The 23755-nt window shown below is 44.6% G+C and overlaps 1 protein-coding gene across 1 annotated transcript in view; it reads left to right on the top strand.

Annotated features, from left to right (window-relative positions):
• The window catches only part of ADCY8 (adenylate cyclase 8), a 177104-nt gene that overhangs the window by 57717 nt on the left and 95632 nt on the right, over positions 1–23755 (top strand). The window contains exons 3-4 of the mRNA XM_054985744.1: positions 18540–18670; positions 20524–20635. Of these exons, the coding sequence (XP_054841719.1) occupies positions 18540–18670; positions 20524–20635 (243 nt within the window). The remainder of the gene's footprint in view (positions 1–18539; positions 18671–20523; positions 20636–23755) is intronic.

The raw sequence follows: 23755 nt of genomic DNA, 5'->3' as shown, positions 1-23755 counted from the left end.
TGACCACTCTACTCAGCAAAGTTGGGAACCTTCTCTCAAGAGAAGTGGCTCTTTTGCCAGAGGAAGAGCCACTTCTTTTGGAAAATCAAAAAGAGTCCAGTAGCACCTTTAAGACTAACCAACTTTATTGTAGAATAAGCTTTCGAGAACCACAGCTCTCTTCCTCAGATGCATCTGATGAAGAGAACTGTGATTCTCAAAAGCTTAGGCTACAATAAAGTTGGTGAGTCTTAAAGGTGCTACTGGACTCTTTTTGATTTTGCTACTACAGACTAACACGGCTAACTCCTCTGAATCTACTGCTTTTGGAGAAATGCTTCCAGTTTTGCTGTGCTCAGTGATAGGATACATGCCAATGTTGAAACATTGCGGAACAAATGTGGTGCCAGGAAACAGAAAGGCGCATGGAAATAAAGAATCAAAGGTCTAATTCATAAAAGGAAGAAGCAAAATTGAAACAATGATTTTGGGTAAGTGTGTGTGTTATGTGCCATCAAGTGGTCTTCGACCTGTGGCAACTCAATGAATGAAAGACCTCCAAAACGTCCTATCTTTAACAGACTTTCTCAGATCCTGCAAACTGGAGGATGACACTTCTTTTATTGAGTCAAGCCATCTCGCTTTAGGTCTTCCTCTTTTCCTGCTGCCTTCCACTTTCCCCAGCATCATTGACTTTTCCAGAGAATCTTGTCTTCTCATGATGTGACCAAAGTATGATAGCCTCAGTTTTGTCATTTTAGCTTCTGAGGCTTGATTTGATCTAGTACCCACTTACTTGTCTTTTTGCTGTCCATGGTATCTGCAAAACTCTCCTCCAGCACCACATTTCAAATGAATCAATTTTCTTCCTGTCAGCTTTCTTTACTGTGTCCAACTTTCACATCCATACATAGCAATGGGGAATACCATAGTCTGGATTATCTTGATCTTGGTTCCCAGAGAGACATCTTTATCTTTGAGGATCTTATCTAGCTCCTTCAGAGCTGCTCTTCCAAGTCTCAATCTTCTTCTGATTTCTTCATTGCAGTCTCCCTGTTTTGAGTAAGAGGCATTTCAAATCATTCTCAGCCAGAACATCTTTTAAGGCCCTGTTTACATGCTCACCAGTGTGGCATGGGAGAGGAGCCCATACTCATGTGAACAAGCTTCCACATATGGACTAGTGTTCTAGACCATGACGATGAAAGCTGGTATCCGAGGAGACCATCTTTTTAAAGCATACCCTTGTGCAGTGATTTCCAAAATGTCACCTGTGGGCACCCTCTGACTGGTTTCTTGGTGCCCATTTACTTCTTCTTCAAATTATCTCTTCCACAAAGTGAAGAGCCAATCCTGGCTTTCCTTCACTTCACTGGAGCAGGAGAACGCAGAAACAACTGACTTCACAACAGGAAACTTGGCTTGCAACTTCCCAGCATTTTGGGACTGGCTCCACACAGCAGCCATTTTCTGATTGGCTCCAGCTCTCCATGGTGGACATTTTGGTGTAGTGGTTAAGAGCGGCAGGACTCTAATCTGGAGAGCCAGCTTGAAGCCAGCTGGGTGACCTTGGGTCAGTCACAGCTTCTCGGAGCTCTCTCAGCCCTACCCACCTCACTGGGTGATTGTTGTGAGGACAATAATAACACACTTTGTAAACCACTCTGCGTGGGTGTTAAGTTGGCCTGAAGGGTGGTATACAAATCAAATATTATTATTATTTTGTGATAGTGCCCGTTCCCTGTTCTCAAAATTATAAAAGTGACTCTAGGCTTGACAAGACTGGGGACCCCTGTCTTTCCCCCCCTTTGATTTATACCTCCACTGAGGGCCAAACTACAAGTGACGAATGACGCAGGTTGGACACTTGTCAGCTTCCCTCAAGTTTTGATGGGAAATGTAGGCGTCCTGGTCTTGCAGCTGTAATGGAGAGTCAAGCTGTAAAACCAGGATGCCTACATTTCACATCAAAACTTGAGGTAAAGTGACAAGTGTCCAACCTGTGTAAGGTGTCACTTGTAGCTTGGCTCTCAGAAAGCCCCAGAAATGCCTTTTTAAAAGGTTATTTATTTATTTATTTATTTATTTATTTATTTATTTATTTATTTATTTATTTATTTATTTATTTATTTATTTATTTATTTATTACTTTAGACTTTTATTCCATCCTCCCTGCGCAGTCAGGCTCGTGGTGGATTCCATCAAGTAAAAACATTAATAAAAACTTTACATCTCACAACTATTTTAAAACAACAGCAACACAACAATACAATGTAAGATTAAAAAATATACAAGATAGCAGCACTTAGCAAAATGGAGGCAATCAAACTGCCACTTAAACTGTCATTTAAAACCTGGATGTTATTGCATGTTTGAATGATCCCCTACGGAGACCAATTTCTCTGCATTTATAAAACCTTAAAGGGGAAAACATATATTTCAGGAGGAGGCTAGGCTGAATTCTCTCCTTGACATGCTAGTGTTATGTGTCTAAGTTTTCCCAAGAAATGTTCAGACATACAGCCCATTCCAGGTAAATTGTTACCACTTGACTTTCCTGAATATGGATGTTCATTTCTGGCGGGAAAGGTACCCTGCTGATGTATGGCATATTCACAGTAATGGTGTGATGGTTAATGGTAGGGTTGCCAACTCTGGGATGGGAAATTCCTGGAGATTTGAGGGGGGATCCTCGGGAAGGTGGGGTTTGGGAAGTGGATTCAGCATAGTCTCAGTCCACCCTCTATTTTCTCCAGGGAATCAGTCTCTGTCATGCGAAGATAAGTTGCAATTTTGGGAGATCTCCAGGCTCCATCTGAATATTAAACTACAAAAGGGGCACTTGATTGATCGAAAACCCAGAAGTGACATAGAGTAGCTCTAGAAATTGCTGAGAACTCTCTGGTAAAACTTTCCCCAGAAGTGACTTAGAAGCGCACAGGATACATTTAAAAAAAAAAAAAACTCCCACCACTGCTTGGAGTGATGGTAGGTAAGGACAGCTCCTGCCATAGCAACCCTATAGCAGGTAAACAGGCACAGGACATTAGCTGGTGGGTGATGGGTCAGATAAAAAGTTTTTGCCTTCCCAGATCTGCCAGCCTAAGTTGATTACCTTTAAAACTAAAAGGTTTTTTAAAAAAAAGTTAGGCTTCCCACTTCTGAACATTCTTTTGCAGTTGTCACAACTAGTCATTGGACTGAAGACCTCTAGACATAACAATCTGAGTCATTATACGTGGAGCTAAATATGCTGGACTATTTATATATCGATCAGGGAAAGAGGAGGAAGTTGAATGCCATTCTCCCCCTCCCTGAAGCACTGACGTGTATAATGAATGTTGGCACAGAGGGACAAAGATAATTGGGTCTCAGCTTTCTTAGGCTAAGTTTGTCAGTGTATTAATTCCACAGATCCTGCTACCAAAACAGATCAGAATGTTAATGCAACAGAAGAAAGGCCTGGTTTGGGCCTAGGGAGACCAGCTTTCCTGCTTCAGCAAGAGACGGTCTGCTCTCTCTCTTTGTTGCTGAGGACAGAATCACAGAGTTGGAAGGGGCCATACAGACCTTCTAGTCCAACCCCCTGCCCAATGCAGGATGAGCCTAAAGCATCCCTGACAAATATTCACCTAGCCTCTTCTTGAAAACTGCCAGTGAGGGGGAGCTCACCACCTCCCTAGGCAGCTGATTCCACCTGACAGTGAAAAAGTTTTTCCTAATATCCAGCTGGTACCTTTCTGCATGTAATTTAAGCCCACTGCTTTCGGTCCTATCCTCTGCTGCCAACTGGAACAGCTCCTCGCCCTCCTCCAAATGACAGCTTTTCAAATATTTAAAGAGAGCAATCATGTTCCCCCACAACCTCCTCTTCTCCAAACTAAACATTCCCAAGGCCCTCAGCCTTTCCTCGTAGGGCTCAGTCTCCAGACCCCTGATCATCCTTGTCGCTCTCCTCTGCACCCTCTCGATTTTGTCCACAAGAAGGACCAGCAAGAAGAACAAGTTTTAAAAACTGGTGCAGCACTGGTAGTGTGATGTCACTTCCAGGTATTTAACCAAAGTGATGTCACTTCCAGGTATTTAACTGACATTGTGCTATTGGTGTAGTGACATTCTGCCATTTCTGCCCACACATGGCCATGGCTGGCACCTCTATTTGGTCCCTATTAAGTAGGCTTTCCAGCTTCCCATTTAATTAATTAATTAATAATAAAATTTAAGATTAATAAATAAAATGCCACATTCCCATTTAATAAATAATAATACATAATAAACAATAATAAATAAAAATAATAAAATAAATTCCATTTATAGCAGGCAATCTTCTGCCAATCCTCTGCAATGCCTGGAATTCCTCCAGTATCAGCAGGAGAAACTGGGGAGGGGGAAAGGGTGAGAAAGAACAAGGCATGCTGGTGTCACTTTCAGGTTAAACTAGAAGTGGCAAAGTGCACCCTGCATTTTCCCAAGATCCGGCCCTGCGCCAGAGTGACATCAACGCATCGCTGGTGATATGAGGATGTCTCTGGCACCATCATAACATTGATGAAGAGCCCACCACCTCACCCCCCACCCCTGCCAGCAGCAGGTAAGTTTCCTGCCAGTTGCCTGGTCACCCTACTGCTAAGCCATAACCAGCCAATCAACAACCAATATAAAAAGTGAAAATGAAAATAAAGCAAACCTTTTTTTCCCTCAAGGGATGATGTTAAAATAGCTATACGATACAATAAGGGAACATTACCAGATTTGCACCTCCCCACAATATGACACCTGGGATGAGCAAAATATGAGCTGACAGGCAGACTTTCATGTGTGAAGAGCTCTCCCCTCCCCCCCTTTCTCGTCTCACCACTAAAATGGTGTGTCCTTCACATGGCAGATGCAGGTTTAGCACTCTAACACGTGGTGCAGAGTGGTAAGCTGCAGTACTGCAGCCCACGACCTGAGTTCAATCCTGGCGGAAGCTGAGTTCAGACAGCCGGCTCAAGGTTGACTCAGCCTTCCATCCTTCCGAGATTGGTAAAATGAGTACCCAGTTTCCCGGGGGTAAAGTGTAGATGACTGGGGAAGGCAACGGCAAACCATCCCGTAGCAAAAAGTCTGCCAAGAAAATGTCGTGATGCGACATCCCCCCATGGGTCAGTAATGACTCAGTGCTTTCACAGGGGACTACCTTTACCTACTTTAGCAGTCAGAGAAGCCCTGTTCACAAGATACAGTGAATGTGTACATGTCCCCTGTGTACAGAGGCAAGATGGCTTCACATTATAAATGGAACTGGGGACCACTCCCTGGATTAATTGGGAAGCTGTAATCACAGTCAGCTGTGCATGCATTACATGTTACAGAAGAATGACTCAATGCATGTACACAGAAAAATCAATGCATCTAACAATCCAGATACACTTGATTTTTCTTTCTACAAGCATTGCTTAATTCTCAGGGCATGCACAGCTTAATGCATGTTAGAAACCTCCATATTTGTTCGGGAACTGTCCACCAGTTTCATTTATAACGTGAATGCACACTGACTCTTACAAAAAGACGTATGTCCATATGTGCAGTGTGTATGTATTTTTGTTTGTTTGCCTTTCTCACTGAGACTCAAGGTGGATTGCATAGCATGAGTCAGTACAGTTAATTCCAAAGACATTTCAATAAACATGTGATGGGCATATACATGCAAATTTGCAAAGATTTAAAAACTAGCAGGAATCCAGTGCAGAGCTGAAGCGATGCGGAAACAGAGTGTAAGCAATTCCCCATAATGTGTGAACATGGCTTTATTTATTTATTTATTTTCATTTATACCCAGCCTTTCTCCCCAGAGTGGCTTACATCATTCTCCTTACTTTCATTTTTCCCTCACGACAAACCGTGTGAGGTAGATCAGGCTGAGAATATGTGACTGGCCCAAGGTCACCAAGAAAGCTCCCAGTCATACTGTGGATTCAAACCTTGTTCTCCCAGATTCTAGTTCAGAACGCTAACCACTAGGCAACACTGGCTGTTAAATGTGGAATAAATAAGGAAACTACAAACAAAGAAACTAGCTGGATCTTCAGGCTTTACGATATATGCTTGAAACCACAGTTCCTAGTCCATGAAGAATATATAGGAATACACACACACACACACACACATATATAGCCAGTTTGGTATAGTGGTTAAGAGCGGCAGGACTCTAATATGGAGAACCAGGTTTGATTCCCCACTCTTCTTCTTGAAGCCAGCTGGGTGACCTTGGGTCACTTAGAGCTCTCTCCGAGCTCTCTCAGCCCGACCCACCTCCCAGGGTGATTGTTGTGAAGATAAGCCACTCTTGAGTGTGGCATTAAGTTGTCCTGAAGGTCAGTATATAGATTGAATGTTTTTGTTGTTATTATTATTATATCTGAAATTCTCTTATTCTTCCCTCAGTTGCAGCCCAAGATTTAAAAAGTTTCCTCGCATGAAAGCTTAAATATTGTATTCCCACAACTGAGCATCTGGAGAAATTCTCTTTTCCCTCTTTGAGCTGCTTCTGACTTTTAAATAAGTGTTTTCAAAGCAAACGAACGCTACTGCTGTTCGCCTTTTTTCCCCTTGTTAAATGCATAATATTATTTCTTTCCTGCTAGGCTGGTGCTGGATACCGCAGATAAAATTTTCAGCATTGGTTTCTTTGAGCAGAAGGCAAGGGGAATGCCTGGCTCACTTTGTTAATGATGTGCATAGAACTGTTTCATCATCTGCTTGCCGGAATAGCAATTTCTCCCTCTCTGGTGCCCAGCTCCATGAGCAGAGATAAAAAACGTGGCTTGGATTCTGTGAACTATAGATAGAGTGAGGTCGTGGAACTGATCTCTTCCGCTTCTCCCTGCAGCCTTCTGCATTCCCCAAACCTGATCTTGACTCTCAGGGAACTGATCTCTTCCGCTTCTCCCTGCAGCCTTCTGCATTCCCCAGACCTGATCTTGACTGTCAGGGAACTGATCTCTTCCGCTTCACCCTGCAGCCTTCTGCATTCCCCAAACCTGATCTTGACAGTCAGGGAACTGATCTCTTCCGCTTCACCCTGCAGCCTTCTGCATTCCCCAAACCTGATCTTGACTGTCAGGGAACTAATCTCTTCCGCTTCTCCCTGCAGCCTTCTGCATTCCCCAAACCTGATCTTGACTGTCAGGGAACTGATCTCTTCCGCTTCACCCTGCAGCCTTCTGCATTCCCCAAACCAGATCTTGACAGTCAGGGAACCATTGGAGATGACATGGAATGCAATGCAGGTAAGGGGAATTGACAGAAATCATACCCACAACATACTCCACCACCTAGGGTTGCCAAGCTACAATCTGGAACCCCTGGGAGCATTTGGGGGCAGGAACAGAGTTTTTGGCAAAGCCTAATGTGTTCCTGGGATGTCATAATATCAATTTCATTTTTTTTGCTGGAAGTTAAGTTGTGCCCAACACAGTACTATTGCCCCCCCACCCCCCACTCCTCGATTTGATGCCATTTTTCTCCTGCCAGTCTTTAAAGAGCACTGATGGGCAACCAAATGAGGACTGCCAGGAGGTCTGCCTCCACAGTGGGAGACTTGGGAACCCGATCCTCACTCATGCAAGATCAGTCTTGGAAGGGCTTGTGCAAGAGGTGTGGGGGAAGGCGGTTTCTCTCCATCCCTGTTCTTGCTGCACTCGCTCTCCTGTCTCTCCCATGACTGTGCTACTATTTCCTAACTTTCAGAAGCAGTTTTTTTAGGGAGGGCAAGATCTTGCAGCAGGCTATGGGACAAGGGCAGTGCGCGCATTTTGCAAGCAGAGGATCCCCCTGGTACCTTCAACTACAAGATGGAAGGTGGAAGGTGTTGGGGCGGCTCTTTCACTGGCTAGAAATCTGGAGAGCTGCTGGCAGTCAGAGCGAGTGATACAGAACGGCAGGGACCAATCACGCGAGTCTGCATATGGCAGTTTAATATGAAGGAGAGAGACTTTCTGTGAACTTGCTCCGCTCGCTGTTTGTATGCTGATACGGAAAGAGAAGTCAATGCTAATTCTTCTTCAGTTATGAGCCCAGCTTTGCTGTTCATTTTATTTATTTATTTATTTATTTAATTTATACTCCGCTTTCCCCGTGAGTGGGCTCAGAGCAGATTTACATCACAAATACATAAAAAAACAATTAAGAACAATTAAAGACATTGGCAGCAATCATGTAGCACAGCGTTAAAGGCGGCTCGTATTGCACGATAGGGGGACATCTTTTGAGATGAAATTTTGTATGTGTCTGTGTGAGTGCTCCAACGTTTCTGCACTCCCCCCCCCCACAGGCCAGGTGAGAGGTGGGGCGGCAGAGGCTGGGAGCAGGAGATCCCTCACCCCCACCCCCCAGGGGTGTAGTGGTTTGGTGTAGTGGTTAAGAGCAGCAGGACTCTAATCTGGAGAACTGGGTTTGATTCCCCACTCCTCTGCTTGAAGCCAGCTGGGTCAGTCACAGCTTCTTGGAGCTCTCTCAGCCCCACCCACCTCACGGGGTGATTGTTGTGGGGATAATAATAACATACTTTGTAAACCACTCTGAGTGGGCATTAAGTTGTCCTGAAGGGCGGTATATAAATGGAATGTTATTATTATTGTTAACAGCAGAAAAGAGCAAGAATCCAGTAGCACCTCACTGAAGAAGTGAGCTGTGGCTCACAAAAGCTCATACCCTGCCTCAAATTCTGTTAGTCTTCTGGGTGCTACTGGACTCTTGCTCTTTTCTACTGCTACAGTCAGACTAACATGGCTACCCATCTTGATCTGTTGTTCTTGTTGTTCTTGTTCTTTTCTTGTTACTCCAGGTTGCTACATCTTTATTGCTCTTTCCCCCTAGCTTCTACTGCTTTTGTCTTCCTGGATTAGTCACATGAGCGATGCTGACCTATCGTTGAACAGGGAGGTCAACTGATTGTTTCTTTCTGCCTCTGCTGAAAACGATGGGCCATGCATTCCGCATTGAACGTGTTTGATAGTGATGATTAAATGGAAGCTGATCCCTGGGGTTCGTTTAGTTATGAACAAGCAGAACAACACACACACACACCCTTTTCAAATGCATGCACGAAAACACTGCTGATCCAAACAGACTGGCAGTCATAAATGTCACCAAATGCCGCTTCGTAGATAAACAACAAGCGATAGTTTTATTTCTCCAAATACAGCATTTACTTACCACAGATGTATATAATTTCTGACTGATTTAACTGTCTATTTAAGCATGTGCCTGGCTAAGGGGTACAGCCAGAACAGGGCAGGGTAGGAAATAACAGAACTAATTGAGTCGTATGAGAATGTGCATGTACAAACAGCTGATTGCTCTGTGCTGCACTGTTAGGAAGGAATAAGCAGGGGTCCCCAACCTTTTTGAGACTGCTGTCACCTGTGGCATTCTGATATATTGTGGTGGGTCCAGTCACGCAATGGCTGCTGCGGGAGACAGATCCAGCCACACGAAGGCTGATGTAGGAGACAGAGCCACACACACAAAGGCTATTGCAGGAGGCAGAGCCAGCCGCACAATGGCTACGGCAGCTTACCTTCGATCACATAGTTCTGTGGTGGCAGCTGCTGCCAAAACAATGTTAAAATCTGCACAGCCAGTCAAATCTTCAGTGGCCACGAAAAACGTTGCTGGGCAAAGGACCTATGTGTTCCCACCCACTTTCTAAAACACTTTTGGGGGACCAGAAAAGGTGTTCACGAGTCCCTTGGACAACACGTTGAGGATCTGTGGAACAGGGTGAAGCAACCTAATGGGACAGTTGGAAGTGGATCATAGAACAGATGAAAGGTCTATTGAAAACCTTGGCTCAGACTGGTTTTGATCTGAAGTGGCACCTGAATGAGAAGACCTGTCTTCTCCATGATCTGTTGTTAGTAAGATCTGAGAAGGGTCTGAAGTGGTCTTGCACATGTAGATGACCCCACGGTGTCGCGTTGTTGATGGCTGCTAGTAAACCCATCAGTTTGAGTTGTGTCATGAGAAGTGATTTTGCCCTCTGATGACAGTCTTGGCCAGCTGTTGGGTCTTCCCGGCTTTTTCTTTGGTGAGGGATAGACAATGCTCTTTTGGTGATTATGATCATACTCAGGCGTTCCAGCTTTGTGGGAACTGAATGGTGAACTGAGTGACGTGGTGAGATTTTCTTTTGAGCTTGATCTGATCAGGAGATCGTCTGGGTATAAGGGAACATGAATACCTCTCTCTCTGAGACAGATGATGGGGTTGGTCAGCAGCTTTGTGAACACTCTTGGTATGGTGGACAGGGCAAAAGGGATGGCTCAGAACTGCCAATTAATTTTTTTTTCATGCAAAGTCTTAGGTAATGTTGTTGGGCTATCAGAATTGGTACGCTAGAGACCAACTAGATTTCCATAGTATGAAGTGAGTCAACGCTCCCAGGGAGCTTGAAAGCTCAGACCCCAGAAATCCAGTTAGTCGCTCAGTTGCAACTGGACTCGAATCTTGCTCTTCCCACTTGAAATTGTCTTTTTCGAAAAATCATCTCTCTCTTCATTCCCCCCCCCACACCCAATTTCATTTCATTTTTCTTTATTTATGGTCATTTGACCAATCGTATAACATGGTTATACTAAAAGAAAAATGTCTGTTCAAAACTTTTGAGCAGACCTGGCAGGTTTTTTTTTAAAAAAAATATTTATATGGTTTTTTACGAACACAAATTTACTACAAACTTGTTTAACATCTTACTATACAGAAATCAGTTTTGCCATGGGAAACAGCATTTAGGAATAAGAATAACAATAAAAATACTTAGCGGTCTTGAAAATAACATATCATGACAGCGCTATGAAACTATATACAAATGTATATTGTTGAAGGCTTTCACGGCCGGAGAACGATGGTCGTTGTGGATTTTCCGGGCTGTATAGCCGTGGTCTTGGCATTGTAGTTCCTGACGTTTTGCCAGCAGCTGTGGCTGGCATCTTCAGAGGTGGAGCACCAAAAGACAGAGATCTCTCATTCATAAGCATAAGCACAATTTCAACAGGAAAGAAGAGACTTTAAGAATGAATAGAGCATGGTTTCCAGTCCTGAAAAACACCAGGCTAACAAAACACTCTATACCTGACAATAGCCCTGCAGAGAAGATTAGCATATCAAGCACCAATCCATATGCAAAAGAACCTCCTCAGGATACAGTGAAGCCTCCCTCCATTAGCATTCCACACCCTGGGAAACTCTTACAGGATGACTCAGCCCAACCCCACCTTCCTGAGTAGATATAAATGACCTGCCAACATCTTTTCCACACTGTGACACTGAGAGATCTCTGTCTTTTGGTGCTACACCTCTGAAGATGCCAGTCACAGCTGCTGGCAAAACATCAGGAACTACAATGCCAAGACCACGGCTATACAGCCCGGAAAATCCACAACAACCATATATACAAATGGATTGAAAGCATCTGTCTGTTTTGTGTTCCATGAGTAATCTCGAAAAGGCAACCACTGTTTAAGGAATATTGACTGCTGGTATGGATTATCTAGAGATTAAAGGTGGTCTGATATTTTGTCCATGATAAAGAAATCCCACAGTTTCACAAACCAGCTTGACAAAGAAGACAATTTTTTCTTTTTTCCAGGACAATGCTATTGATTTTACCGCTGAGAGCATTGTTTAAGGATCCCTTAAAAACCCAGAATAGTTTGAGGACTCTGCTTCAAGAAAGATGTGGCCTTTTTTTTCTTTGCTCTGTTCTGTGCTTGTTCAGTAGGACAAGCCGCTCCATCCCCGGCGTGTCCTTCCCTTCATCCCCTCCCTCCCCATTTGATTTTAGCGCACACAGAGTGTGCTCCGAGCTCCTCTTATCCTTTTCCTCAAAGCATCCTCTGAAATTAGGTGATAAGCAGATTAAAAAAGCTGCGGCAGCCCTCTTTCCCTCTTCCCAACGTATTTCATCATCCATCCCTCGAAAAGATTCTGATCAGGCGGCCAAAGAGATAAACTGATTCAGCATCACCCTCTTGCCCCAGATAGAGTATTTCAGGTTGTTTCTAAAGTTATTCTAAATGACACGGAGGTTTCAAAGGAGACCAGTAGCCCTCAATTCGAGTCATGTTTTGGTGGATTGTTTCGAATGAAGGCAATTAAATCATTGATTTAAATTCATTGATTCATTCATTCAATGATTTAAATTACCAAGAAGAATGGCAGGTATACACGCTTGACTTAAATCAAGTTTACCTCTCTCTGTCTCTTTCTGTCTGTCTCTGTCTCTGTCTCTGTCTCTGTCTCTGTCTCTGTCTCTGTCTCTGTCTCTGTCTCTGTCTCTGTCTCTGTCTCTCTCTCTCTCTCTCTCTCTCTCTCTCTCTCTCTCGCTGGGTCTTTGTAATTTTGTGAAATAAGTTCCTTTATATTCTAGAATAATTATAAGGTGTCTCCATGATGCAAACCAAAACTGTAATTCTTGATTTTCACATTTTCTGTTTCTTTGCACTGATTTTTTTTACCACACTATGTATGCATTTTTGGGGTGTTATTTGTATATCAATAATTCAGTATTATAGGTATTGTAAGAACATAACATGGATAGCCCATGAGAGCCTGATGAGAGCCTCGTCAGATCTCAGAAGCTAAGCAGGGTCGGCCTTGGTTAGTAATTGGCTGGGAGACCTCCAACAAAGACAAGGGTTGCAGAGGCAGGCAATGGAAAACCACCTCTGTTAGTCTCTTGCCATGAAAATCCTGCCAGAAGTCGCCATAAAGCAACTCTGACCAGGGCCGGCACACCCATTGAGGCCAGGCAAGCGATTGCCTCAGGGTGCGGGGCTCTGGAGGGGGCACCAGAGGAGGCGCTGGGGGTGGGAGCGCGCGCCATGGAGCTGCAGCCTCCCAGCCCTCCCGCCCCGTGCTGCTGCCACTGCCAGCACACGCCCCCAGCCGGGCGCAGCAGCCATGGGCAGGCATCTGGGGTGGCGCAGGACAACCGAGCGGGAGCACTGGGAGGCCACCTATGCACCGTCTCAGCCACCCGCCGCAGCAATTGGACCGGCTCGTGTGCACGCCCTTGATGATGTCACATGTGACATCATCACACAGGCTGGTGTGTGTGTGCGTGCGGACACCGAAAACCCTGGCACCGCTCCTGACTCTGACTTGAGGGCTCACTCCAAGAACATAAGAGGCATCATGGTGAATCGGACCCATTGGTTCATCTAGCCAGCATCTTGTTTCACACGACAACCAAACAAGCATGGAGGCCAACATCTCCTCTATATAGTGCATCCTGGCCTTTTCAAACATTCATAATCCAGGCACGAGTCAAATTTACAGTCTTCTGATCCTAGGCAGAGACATTATAAATTGTGCCACTGGCCCAGAACAAAATACAGATTATCAGTTTTGGCCACTGTACATACAAAATAAACTGAATGTAAAACCAACTCACGTACACTATACAAATGAATTTAAGCAATGAAAAGTAGAGAGCAAAAATCACTGGCAACACTATAACATAAAAAATAAATCTAATATGGATAATTCGATCATTGGTATTGCAGGCTTTCTCCAGTATCCAATTCAATGTAGGCAGCTAACATAAAAATCAGTAATAAATTTCCTAGAAGCAGATGGATCATTCACACCCAAGAAACTTACTAATAGAGTTCAGGGCCAGAATTCAAGCTAGGCTATCTTTGGGGAAATGGTTCATAATATTCAGCTTGAACAGAGTTTTGTTTCTACCCAACATGTCAAAAGTCAACTGACTCTTCCAAATACAGGGCTTTTTTTCAGCAGGAATGCGGTGGAACGGAGTTCCAGCACCTCTTGAAAATGGTCACATGGCTGGTGGCCCCGCCCCCTGATCTCCAGACAGAGGGGAGTTTAGATTGCTCTCCATGCCATGCGGCGTGGAGGGCAATCTAAACTCCCCTCTCTCTGGAGATCAGAGGGCAGGGCCACTGGCCATGTGACCATTTTCGCTGAGGGCGATTTAAACTTTTAAAAACTCCCCCCTTGTTCCAGCTGACCCAAAGTGACATCATTGTACGATCCTGAGTTCCATCACTGAGTTCCACCACCTCTTTTTCCGGAAAAAAGCCCTGCTTCTAACCCTTGAATCTATCAGAATACAGAACCCTATTCAGAAATCCCAGGGTTAAAAATCACAGATAATCCCATCTGCTTGAGACTTTTCTAAGGGGGAAAAATACCTTCATGGATTTTTGTTGATAAAATAGACGGAAACCCAAGTTCCTAAGGTTTTTTTTTTTCTATAGATATTTGGATGGGCCTTCTTACATTTATTCTATATTTTAAAATATGCTTAAGATCATTATTACTGGGTAATAAACCCCAAGTTAGCCAGATCGTGTCAGATCTCAGAAGGTAAGCAGGGTTATCCCTGGTTCGTACTGGGATGGGAGACCTCCAAGGAAGTCCAAAGCTGCTCCAGCGAGTCAGGCAAAGGCAAACCCCCTCTGAAAAGGGTTGCCAGGTTCCTTTACCACCCTGGTAGGAAGGGGGGCACCCAGCACTTACCTTTTCTTTCTTGTCATGTGCTCACAAAGTGTGTGCGTGCGCCCGGCATGGCATGACGACATCACTTCCAGGCGTGGCATCATTACATTTGTCCCGGAAGTGCTTCTCGGCGTTGCACTGGGCCAATTTGGGCCCCCAAATGGGCCAAATTGACCCGGCACGAAGCCTGGGCGTGTTCCTGGGTTCTGCACAATGATGTCACTCCTGGGAGTGATGTCATCGCACGGTACCAAGAGCGTACTCTGGGAGGCCCGTTCCTGCTCCTTCCCCCTACCAGCCTGGTGAGTGGGGGAGAGGAAGCTGGGAGTGGGGAATTCCCTGCCCCCACCGGGGAGATTAACCAACAACAAGAACCTTCCCGAAGTACACAATTACAAAATCTAGGTCAATTTATATATATATATATATATATATATATATAAAGTATGAAGTGCAACACAATACAATTTCAATACAAATTCAGTTGCCACAACTGATTCATAATGGAGATTCATTCATTCATGAACTGGGCTGAATGCCTGTGTGCATTTCTAGTTCATTATATTGGGACTGATTTTTCTTGTACAGAAATTGTATTGAACATAGGGCCAAACTACAAGTGACGAATGACACTTGAACGGCAAGTGTATTCCTCCCTGTTCACTTGCCCTCCACGTGCTCTCCACTTGATCCACTTGCCGTTCAAGTGCCATTTGTCACTTGTAGCTTGGCCCATAAATTGTATGTATTGTTTGTAATGCATGTATTTTTGTAGATGCAGAGGAGTTAGCCGTGTTAGTCTGTGGTAGCAAAATCAAAAAGAGTCCAGTAGCACCTTTAAGACTAACCAATTTTATTGTAGCATAAGCTTTCGAGAATCAAGTTCTCTTCGTCAGATAACCATGCTGAATTGGAATTCATATGCAAATTTGACTCTGTCAAGCTGGGACTGAATAGGGACTATGAATGGTTATCACATTATCACAGGTAACAGATTTCCTTTACAGAGGCTGGGTCTGGGGGAGCCCAGTGGCACCTGGCATGGGGTTTCGGGGACCACAGTTCTCTTTGTCAGATGCATCTGGCGGGGAGAGCTGTAGTTATCGAAGGCTTATACTGCATTGGAATTGGTTTTGTTGCTACAAACTAACAGGGCAAACTCCAACTGACCCCAACACCAAAAGGAGATGTTTACATTTACTAGCAAAGGAATGTTTTGGTTGCACCCTCCCTCTCACGCCCTAATTGCCTCTTCTTTCTCCTCCCCTCCTCCTCCCTCCTCTTCTATATTTGACCAGTTTCTGTACCATGCATCTGACGAAGAGAACTTGATTCTCGAAAGCTTATGCTACAATAAAATTGGTTAGTCTTAAAGGTGCTACTGGACTCCTTTTGTATTTTTGTAGTGAATCTTTACTGAATAATTTTGTATAAAATACAACCTTAGGGCCAAGCTACACATGACGAATGACACTTGAACGGCAAGTGGATTGAGTGGAGGGCAAGTGAACATGGAGAAATACACTTGCCGTTCAAGTGTCATTCGTCACTTGTAGCTTGGCCCTTAGTTTCTGCGATTTGCCCCACCAGTTAGATACTGTTAGTTAAATTGATTACATTTATATGTTGAATTTGCACAATTTTCTAGCACTTCGCACTTTATATGTATATAAAAAATTGACCTAGATTTTGTACTTGTGTTGTGTACTTTGGGAAGGTTCTTGTTGCTGGTTCTACTTCTTATTCCCACCAGGGGGATTGGCAACCCTACCTCTGAAAGTCTCTTGCCTTGAAAACCTATGGGGTTCTCATAAGTCAACCGTAACTTAATAGGGAGGGGGAAGCAGCAAAAACTCCTCACAAGGAGATCGCTTAATCTGAGGAAACTGGCACCTGAGAAACCTGAAAATCTTGCAACCCTAAAAATGTTTCTAGCTTTATTTATTGAACACACTTGTGTACTAATTGGTTGCCATAACAATTCAAATGTACCAGATTGCAGCTAAATTTTTTATGCTGCCCAGGAAAGGAAACCAAAGCCTTTCGCATTACATAATTGATATTTCCTTAGGTGAAATCAAGGAGTTCGGTTCAGTTCTTACTCTGTACCTGTAAGAAGATGTTGTTATCGCGCCTTCTCGCGCGATAACAGTGCCTTCTCATGCAATAACAGCGCCTTCTCGTGTGATAACAGCACCTTCTTGTGTGATAACTGCGCCTTCTCGCATGATAACAGTGCCTTCTCGTGCAATTTCATGAGAGATTTTGCTGTTTTCCGGAACAAGGTAAGCCGCATGGAAATGGCCACAGACTGACAGTGTAATCCTAAACAGAGTTACTTCAGTCTAAGTCCATTGAAATCAGAAGGCTTAGACCGGAGTACCTCTGCTTGGGATTGCACTATCAGTGGTCTTTCCTACTTCCCCCTCTCCCACTGGCCCCCTCTGACACTCCACCACAAGGCTGGGAGGTCAGAAAAGCACCGCTGACAAAATGCCCATGTGGCTCTGGTGTTTGCAATGAAGAGTGAATTGAGTGAATGCTTGGGTTGCCAACCCCTAGGTGGTGGCTGGAGATCTCCCAAAATTACACCGTCCCCTGACAACAGAGATCAGGATCCCCCTGGGAAAATGGCTCCTTTGGATGCTGAAAACTATGGCATTATACCGTACTGAGGTCCCTCCCCAAACCCAACCCTCTCCAGACTCCGCCTCTCAAATCTCCAAAAATTTCCCAACCCAGAGTTGGCAACCCCTAGCCATCAGTGAGAGGAAAGCAACATTCAGAGGGCAGTTGTAGAGAGGGTTGCAAGTCCTGGTGGGGACCCAGGCATGGCAGTCACCCGTTGACACCGTTGTCCTCTCGCTTGCAGGTGGACGCTTTGTCAACTGGCACATTTGGTTAACTGGCAACCCTATTTCCCTGCAGCATTTGGTTCCAATAGCATCTTAGAGACAACAACATTTTCAGGGTATGAGCTTTCGAGGGACAAAGCTCCCTGCTCCCGTTTTGGTCCCTAAGTATCTGAAGAAGGGAGCTTTGACTCTCAAAAGCTCCTATCCTGAAAATCTTGTTGGTCTCTAAGGTGCTGCTGGACTCCAATCCTGCTGTTCTACTGCAGACCAACATGGCTACTTATCTGAAACTTTAAAAACTAGGGCTCCTCGAAGTAGTTACTAATGGGGCCAGCCCAGAACTTGTGAAGTATTAATGACAAAAAGGAGAGGTTTCTCTGAGCATGTGCAGAGTCCCTTTCCTGTCTCCACAAAGCTATCCACACTGGTCTTTGGCACCACTTTGCATCAAGAGGCAGGGGCTGAAACATTGGGCAGAGCCCCCCAAAATGACAGAAAAAACTATTGTTTGTTTTAAAACAGCAGAATTTAAGTCCAATAGCACCTTAGAGACCAACAAGGTTTTCAGGGTATGAGCTTTGGAGAGCCAAAGCTCCTTTATTTATTTATAAATAAACCAGTTTGATGTAATGGTTAAGAACTCGGGACTCTAATCTGGAGAGCCGGGTTTGATTCCCTACTCCTCCACTTGAAACCAGCTGGGTGACCTTGGGCTAACGGCTCTCTGGAGCTCTCTCAGCCCCACCCACCTCACAGGGTGTTTTGTTGTGGGGATAAAAATAACATACTTTGTAAACCGCTCTGTGTGGATGTTAAGTCATCCTGAAGGGTGGTATATAAATTGAATGTCATTGTTATCGTTATCATTATCATTATCAACAGTTTATATACAGATCTCTATGTGTGTACACATTTATATACAATTCTGAAGAAGAGAGCTTTGATTTTCAAAATTTTAGTCTCTAAGTTGCCACTGAATTCAAATCCCGCTATTCCACTGCAGACCGGCACAGCTGCCCACCTGAAACTATCCTATGCCAGTTCACGAAGCCGTTATGCTACTGATAATATTGTCTAATATTCAGATTCTTCTCTCAAGCATTCAGAACTCTTCACCTCCCGCTTTCGCTTGAGTTAGAACGTCTTGTATGGACTCCAAGGGCCACATCCCCTCCTTTCTCTCTCTCCTTCCAGGAGCGACTGGTTCTTTCCGTGTTGCCTCGATTTGTTGTGCTCGAAATGATTAACGACATGACGAACGTGGAGGATGAGCACTTGCAACATCAGTTCCACAAGATCTATATTCACCGCTACGAGAATGTCAGGTGAGTTTGATTTTCAGATTTTTTTTGTTTGTTTGCTACTTTAACTATCTCTTCCATTGCCAAATGTCAGCCGTTGGGGCTTTCCGTGCCATCGTTTGACCAGTTCATTAATCATGAGTTTGCAATGTCGGAAGATCCTTCTTTCTTCTCTCCTGATTAGCAAATGAGCATTGCCTGCAGTTTTTACTTAATTCATCAGGAAGCCTTGGTGACCACTCCGTTGTCAATACCGTTCAGATTCTTTTTGGTTCGTTTTTGTAGAAGCTGGGAACTCATTTCTCTTCCTTGCCCCTGTGAATAATGATATGCCAATATATCACACAGTCCATTCAGGTTGCAATCCTAGGGAGTCCCATTGGAATTAATGGCACTTACTTCCAAGTAAACAGGATTAGGATTTGGCTGTTATCTTTCTGGTGCAGGCAGTGCCAACTGTACTGCATAGACAGGCAGCGTAGAACAAGGGGTGGCAAATTTTTTTGTTATCCCAGTGACAGCTAAGCGTCCCTTCCAAAACCGTGAGTATTCACAGAGCCAAGCTACAAGTGACGAATTACACTTGCTGGGCAAGTGAACAGACTCACGTGTATTCCTCCCTGTTCACTTGCCATTCACTTGCGCTCCACTTGATCAAGTGAATGGCAAGTGACCAGGGAGGAATACACCTGAGTCTGTTCACTTGCCAGGCAAGTGTAATTCATCACTTGTAGCTTGGCTCACAGTAATCGTTATTTTAACAGGAATTCTGTTTGTTCAGGCAACAAGCAGGCAGCCTCCAAAACACTACCAATGTCAAGGGAGTTACCATCCTCAAGGTGGTGTTTAGAGTTCTCTCTGGAGGACATGCTTGCTTCCAGAGGTCATTTTGTAGAAAAAGAGCTGGATGAACTCATTAACATAACTCATTAGCATACGTCACGCCCCTTGACATCACTGGAAATGTGTCATTAGCATAACTGATTTGCATATGCCACACCCCCTCACATCACCTATCCTGGCTGTTTTCGACCCAATCCTGGTCATTCAGGGCTGAATTGGGTCCAAAATGGCAAAAAGGGGCTGAAAATGGCTAAAAAGGGCCCCAAAATGGTTAGAATCAGGCCGCTGCTGAGCGGGAGAGTGATCCACCACCCATCAGAGGCCCAATCTGGGTTGTTTCGGCCTCAATCCAGGCTGAAATGGGCCCAAAATGGCTGAGAGTCAGGTGGGCAGGACCACCTGACATGTGACCTATTTGGGGAACTACTGGAACTGCATTCCTGCATGCCCCCCCTCAAAATGAGCCCTGCTTGCTTCAAAAGGAACACACTATGGTATACCATAGAGTTTAGGAGAAATAGAAACCCTAGAGTGGCATCACATCCTTGCTGAGCTCTTAACCTCTCCAGCCTCTGCCTTCCCTAGGCACCTTCTCCAGTCACCAGGAATTTTCTAAACTGGAATTTGAATAATCCTAAGCACAACACATCAGTTACTGGAAAATGCAAGTAAAAGAAAAGAACTGTGGGGATGCTAAAAACCGTGCCTCTCACAATTGTCTGATTAGTTAACCCTTTCCAAACATGTTACTACGGTTCTGCACCTTCCTGGCCACGGTTCATGCAGCAAGGAAGTCCAAGGGATAGAAAGAGCTGCACTCAGATCTCCAGGGAGTTCCCATGCCAGAGTTGGCAACCCTGACCTAGTCACTGGCGATTATGACGTTTTCGGTAAAAATCCCATTTGGAAATATGGTGGCCTCATTTGGTGAGGGACCCAGGCAGTAGGCCTGCTTTGGGAATGTAGCATTGTTTGCATTGATTGTGCCGATAGTTACAAGCTGCAGTATCAATTTTCCCCTCTTGTGTCTTCAGTATTCTTTTTGCAGATGTGAAAGGGTTCACCAACCTATCCACAACGTTGTCAGCCCAGGAGCTTGTCCGGATGCTGAACGAACTCTTTGCCCGATTTGATCGCCTTGCGCATGTGAGTCGAGTTTCCTAGTCATTTTCTGCATGTAAATGGGATAGAACAGTGATAGCACTCTGCATAATTGGTGACTGAGGGCCAAGCTACACATGACGAATGACACTTGAACGGCAAGTGGATTGAGTGGAGGGCAAGTGAACAGGGAGAAATACACTTGCTGTTCAAGTGTCATTTGTCACTTGTAGCTTGGCCCTGAGAGTCTCTCTAAATGAGACGAAGTACACGCGGAAGCTCAAGTGAAGAGAGGCGCAATGCTAGCCGGAAAACGTAGGAGTTTAAAAGACGAAGCCGAAGGCTTTGTCAGTTTCCCTCTCTACAGAGCCGGCAAAGAAGATCGCTGCTCAGGGGGTTTGTTCACCTCCCCAAAGGCTCTGTCAGTTTCACCTCCCCTTCTGGAAGCCCAAGAGGAAATAAACAAACCCCCTGAGCAGAGATCTTCTTTGCCCGCTCTGCTGAGAAGGAAATTAACAAAGCCTTCTGGTCTGTCTTTTTAGAACTCGTCTTCCCGGCTAGCGTTGCGCCTCTCTTCACTCGAGCCTCCACGTGTACTTCATCTCGTTTAGAGAGACTCTCGATGCAGCTTCATAGCAGTGCATTGTGACTTGGCGTGTATTTACACTACCAGCCAGACAGCGTAATTGGTAGATTTATGGTGTCATGCATTCATGGCGGCCTGCCTTTGGCTTGGTTGTTGTATGGAAGAGGGCAAAGAGTTGTTCTCTGCTCCTCTGAGGGGAAGGCTAGATTTAATGGGCTTAAACTACAGGCTGGCAGATTTCAATACTTAAGTTACAGGATGGAATAGAAACAGCCTAATGGTTATATTAGTCCAGCAATGGAACCAATTACCTATGGCATATGTGGGCTCTCTCTTTCTGGAAGTCTTCAGGCAGTGGCTGCTTAGAATGCTATAACTTTCTATTTGCCATACTGAGCAGCACTTCATCAGATACCTGTTTCTGAAGAAGTGAGCTGTGACTCACGAAAGCTCATACCCTACCACAAATTTTGCTAGTCATGTAGGTGCTACTGGACTCTTGCTCTTTTCTGAAAAAGTGAGCTGTGACTCACGAAAGCTCATAACCTACCCCCCAAAATTGTAAGTCTTATAGGTGCAACTGGACTCCTGCTCTTTTCCAATGCTGACAGACTAACATGGCTATCCATCCTGATAAATCGTCTTTTGTTTTTTTTACATGCATCTCTGTGGTTTCTCTTTCCATTTTCCATATACCGACTTGCGAATTGCTAGCTTTAAGGACTTGGTTCCTCTAGGGAAGATGAAAAATAGATTTTCCTTGACAACAGACTCAAATGTCCCACTACTAGAGTATTTCATGGGGAATGAACTCCTTTAGACACCTCTGTTTGCATGGGAGATAGGAAACTCTTGACCAAGAACAAAATGTCTGGATTGGGTCTTCACAATCTCTGCCTCGGGCGGTCACCGTGATTTGCAAGCTTCTAATTTGACATCTCACAGGAGGCGGAAGGACATCCTTAAGCAGACTTGAAGTATTTTTTTCCCTATTAGAAGATGAACACATAAAGCTGTTTTGCACTGAGTCAGACCGTTGGTCCATTGAACTCATTAGTGTCTACTTTAACTGACAGTGGCTCATCAGGGGGTCAAGTGGAGAAAGGTCATTCCCATCACCTGCTAACTGAGATCTGTTAACGGGAGATATCAAGGATTCAACCTGAGCTGACACTTAGGAAGATTCTTGACCGCCTTGTATGTGGGCAGGTCACTGCTTATTTCCTCCTTCTGTGATTAAGTGCCCATACTTGAACAATTCTGATGGTTTCCATGCTGTGGCTGCTACAGCATTTGCTTTGCATGTGCACGGTGCCAGGTTTGATCCTTGCCATCTCCAGTTTGACTGATCAGGTAATGTGAAAGACCTTGACCTGAGACCCTCTTGAGCGTCTGCTAATTCGAGTAGATAATATTGACCTTCTGGGGAAAGAAGTGGTGGAACTCTCACCTGGGGCAACTCCCGGGAGGAGGTGATGCACCTCTCACTACATGCGTGCATGCACAGTACCTCTTCGTGCTCCCAGGACTGCATGATTATGTCACTTCTGGGAACCTTCCCTCACCCAGCAGTGGTACGATCCAGGCCATTCAAGGCCCAAATGGGCCCAAAATGGCCAAAACAGGCCATTTAAAAAAATACCCACATGACACCAGTCATGTAGCTATTTTAAAGAGGTGCCGGAACACTGTTCCTGGGCATTCCGGCTCAAAAAAAGCCCTGACCTTGATAGAGCTGGGGTCTTACACAGCAGAAGGCATAGATCCAGATTTGGAAACTGATTTTTTTAGTTATGGAACATGGTACGTTTATCAAGTAAAGTTGCCAGTCCTTACCAGCAAAAGTATACGGCTGATCTTGATACACCGTCTTTTCCTGCAATTTCCCTGAAGGTTGAACAGGATGACTTGTTCTGATTTCCTTACATTTTTTTTTCACATTGGCATCTATAATACATTCTGCCTCTGGATGTCAGCTGTGCAAGACAATACACGCTGCCCAAATCACTCTAGTCTTTTAAGCGGCTGACAAGAATGCTACTATTCCAGGAGCAGCTAAGAGAAGTAGGGACCTTTGGTGTTTTGGAAAGCTTGTTTCCAGGCTCTTGAGGGTGAGAGGATGCTGTCTGTGATTGCCTGGAGAGTATAATATTATGCTCTCATCGCTCTTTAGTGGAATGCTATATTGCCACATATCAAGGCTAGAGTGCTCCAAACACCATTGCCACCCTTCGTTCAACTTCAAAGTCAGATGCTCTTTCATCGGCTCTTTCTTATGGCTTCTGAGCTGTGTTTGTCATTTTAACTGGGAAAGAGATCAGCTGTCGCACTTGGGACATATGTTTTAAAAGACCGGCTCTGCAATCCTAAGGAGAGTTTTATACTTTTCTGAGGGCCAAGCTACACATGACGAATGACACTTGAACGGCAAGTGTATTTCTCCCTGTTCACTTGCCCTCCACTCAATCCACTTGCCGTTCAAGTGTCATTCGTCATGTGTAGCTTGGCCCTAAGTTGACCAAAGATAAATGGACTTGGAAGGATGTTAAGGCAGCTTATGATTGCATTGTCTGTTACAA

This window comes from Eublepharis macularius, chromosome 7 (assembly GCF_028583425.1).
Source record: "Eublepharis macularius isolate TG4126 chromosome 7, MPM_Emac_v1.0, whole genome shotgun sequence".
Lineage (NCBI taxonomy): Eukaryota > Metazoa > Chordata > Lepidosauria > Squamata > Eublepharidae > Eublepharis > Eublepharis macularius.
Note: the sequence above shows the minus strand (reverse complement) of the source record. Positions and strands in the feature narration are given on the sequence as shown.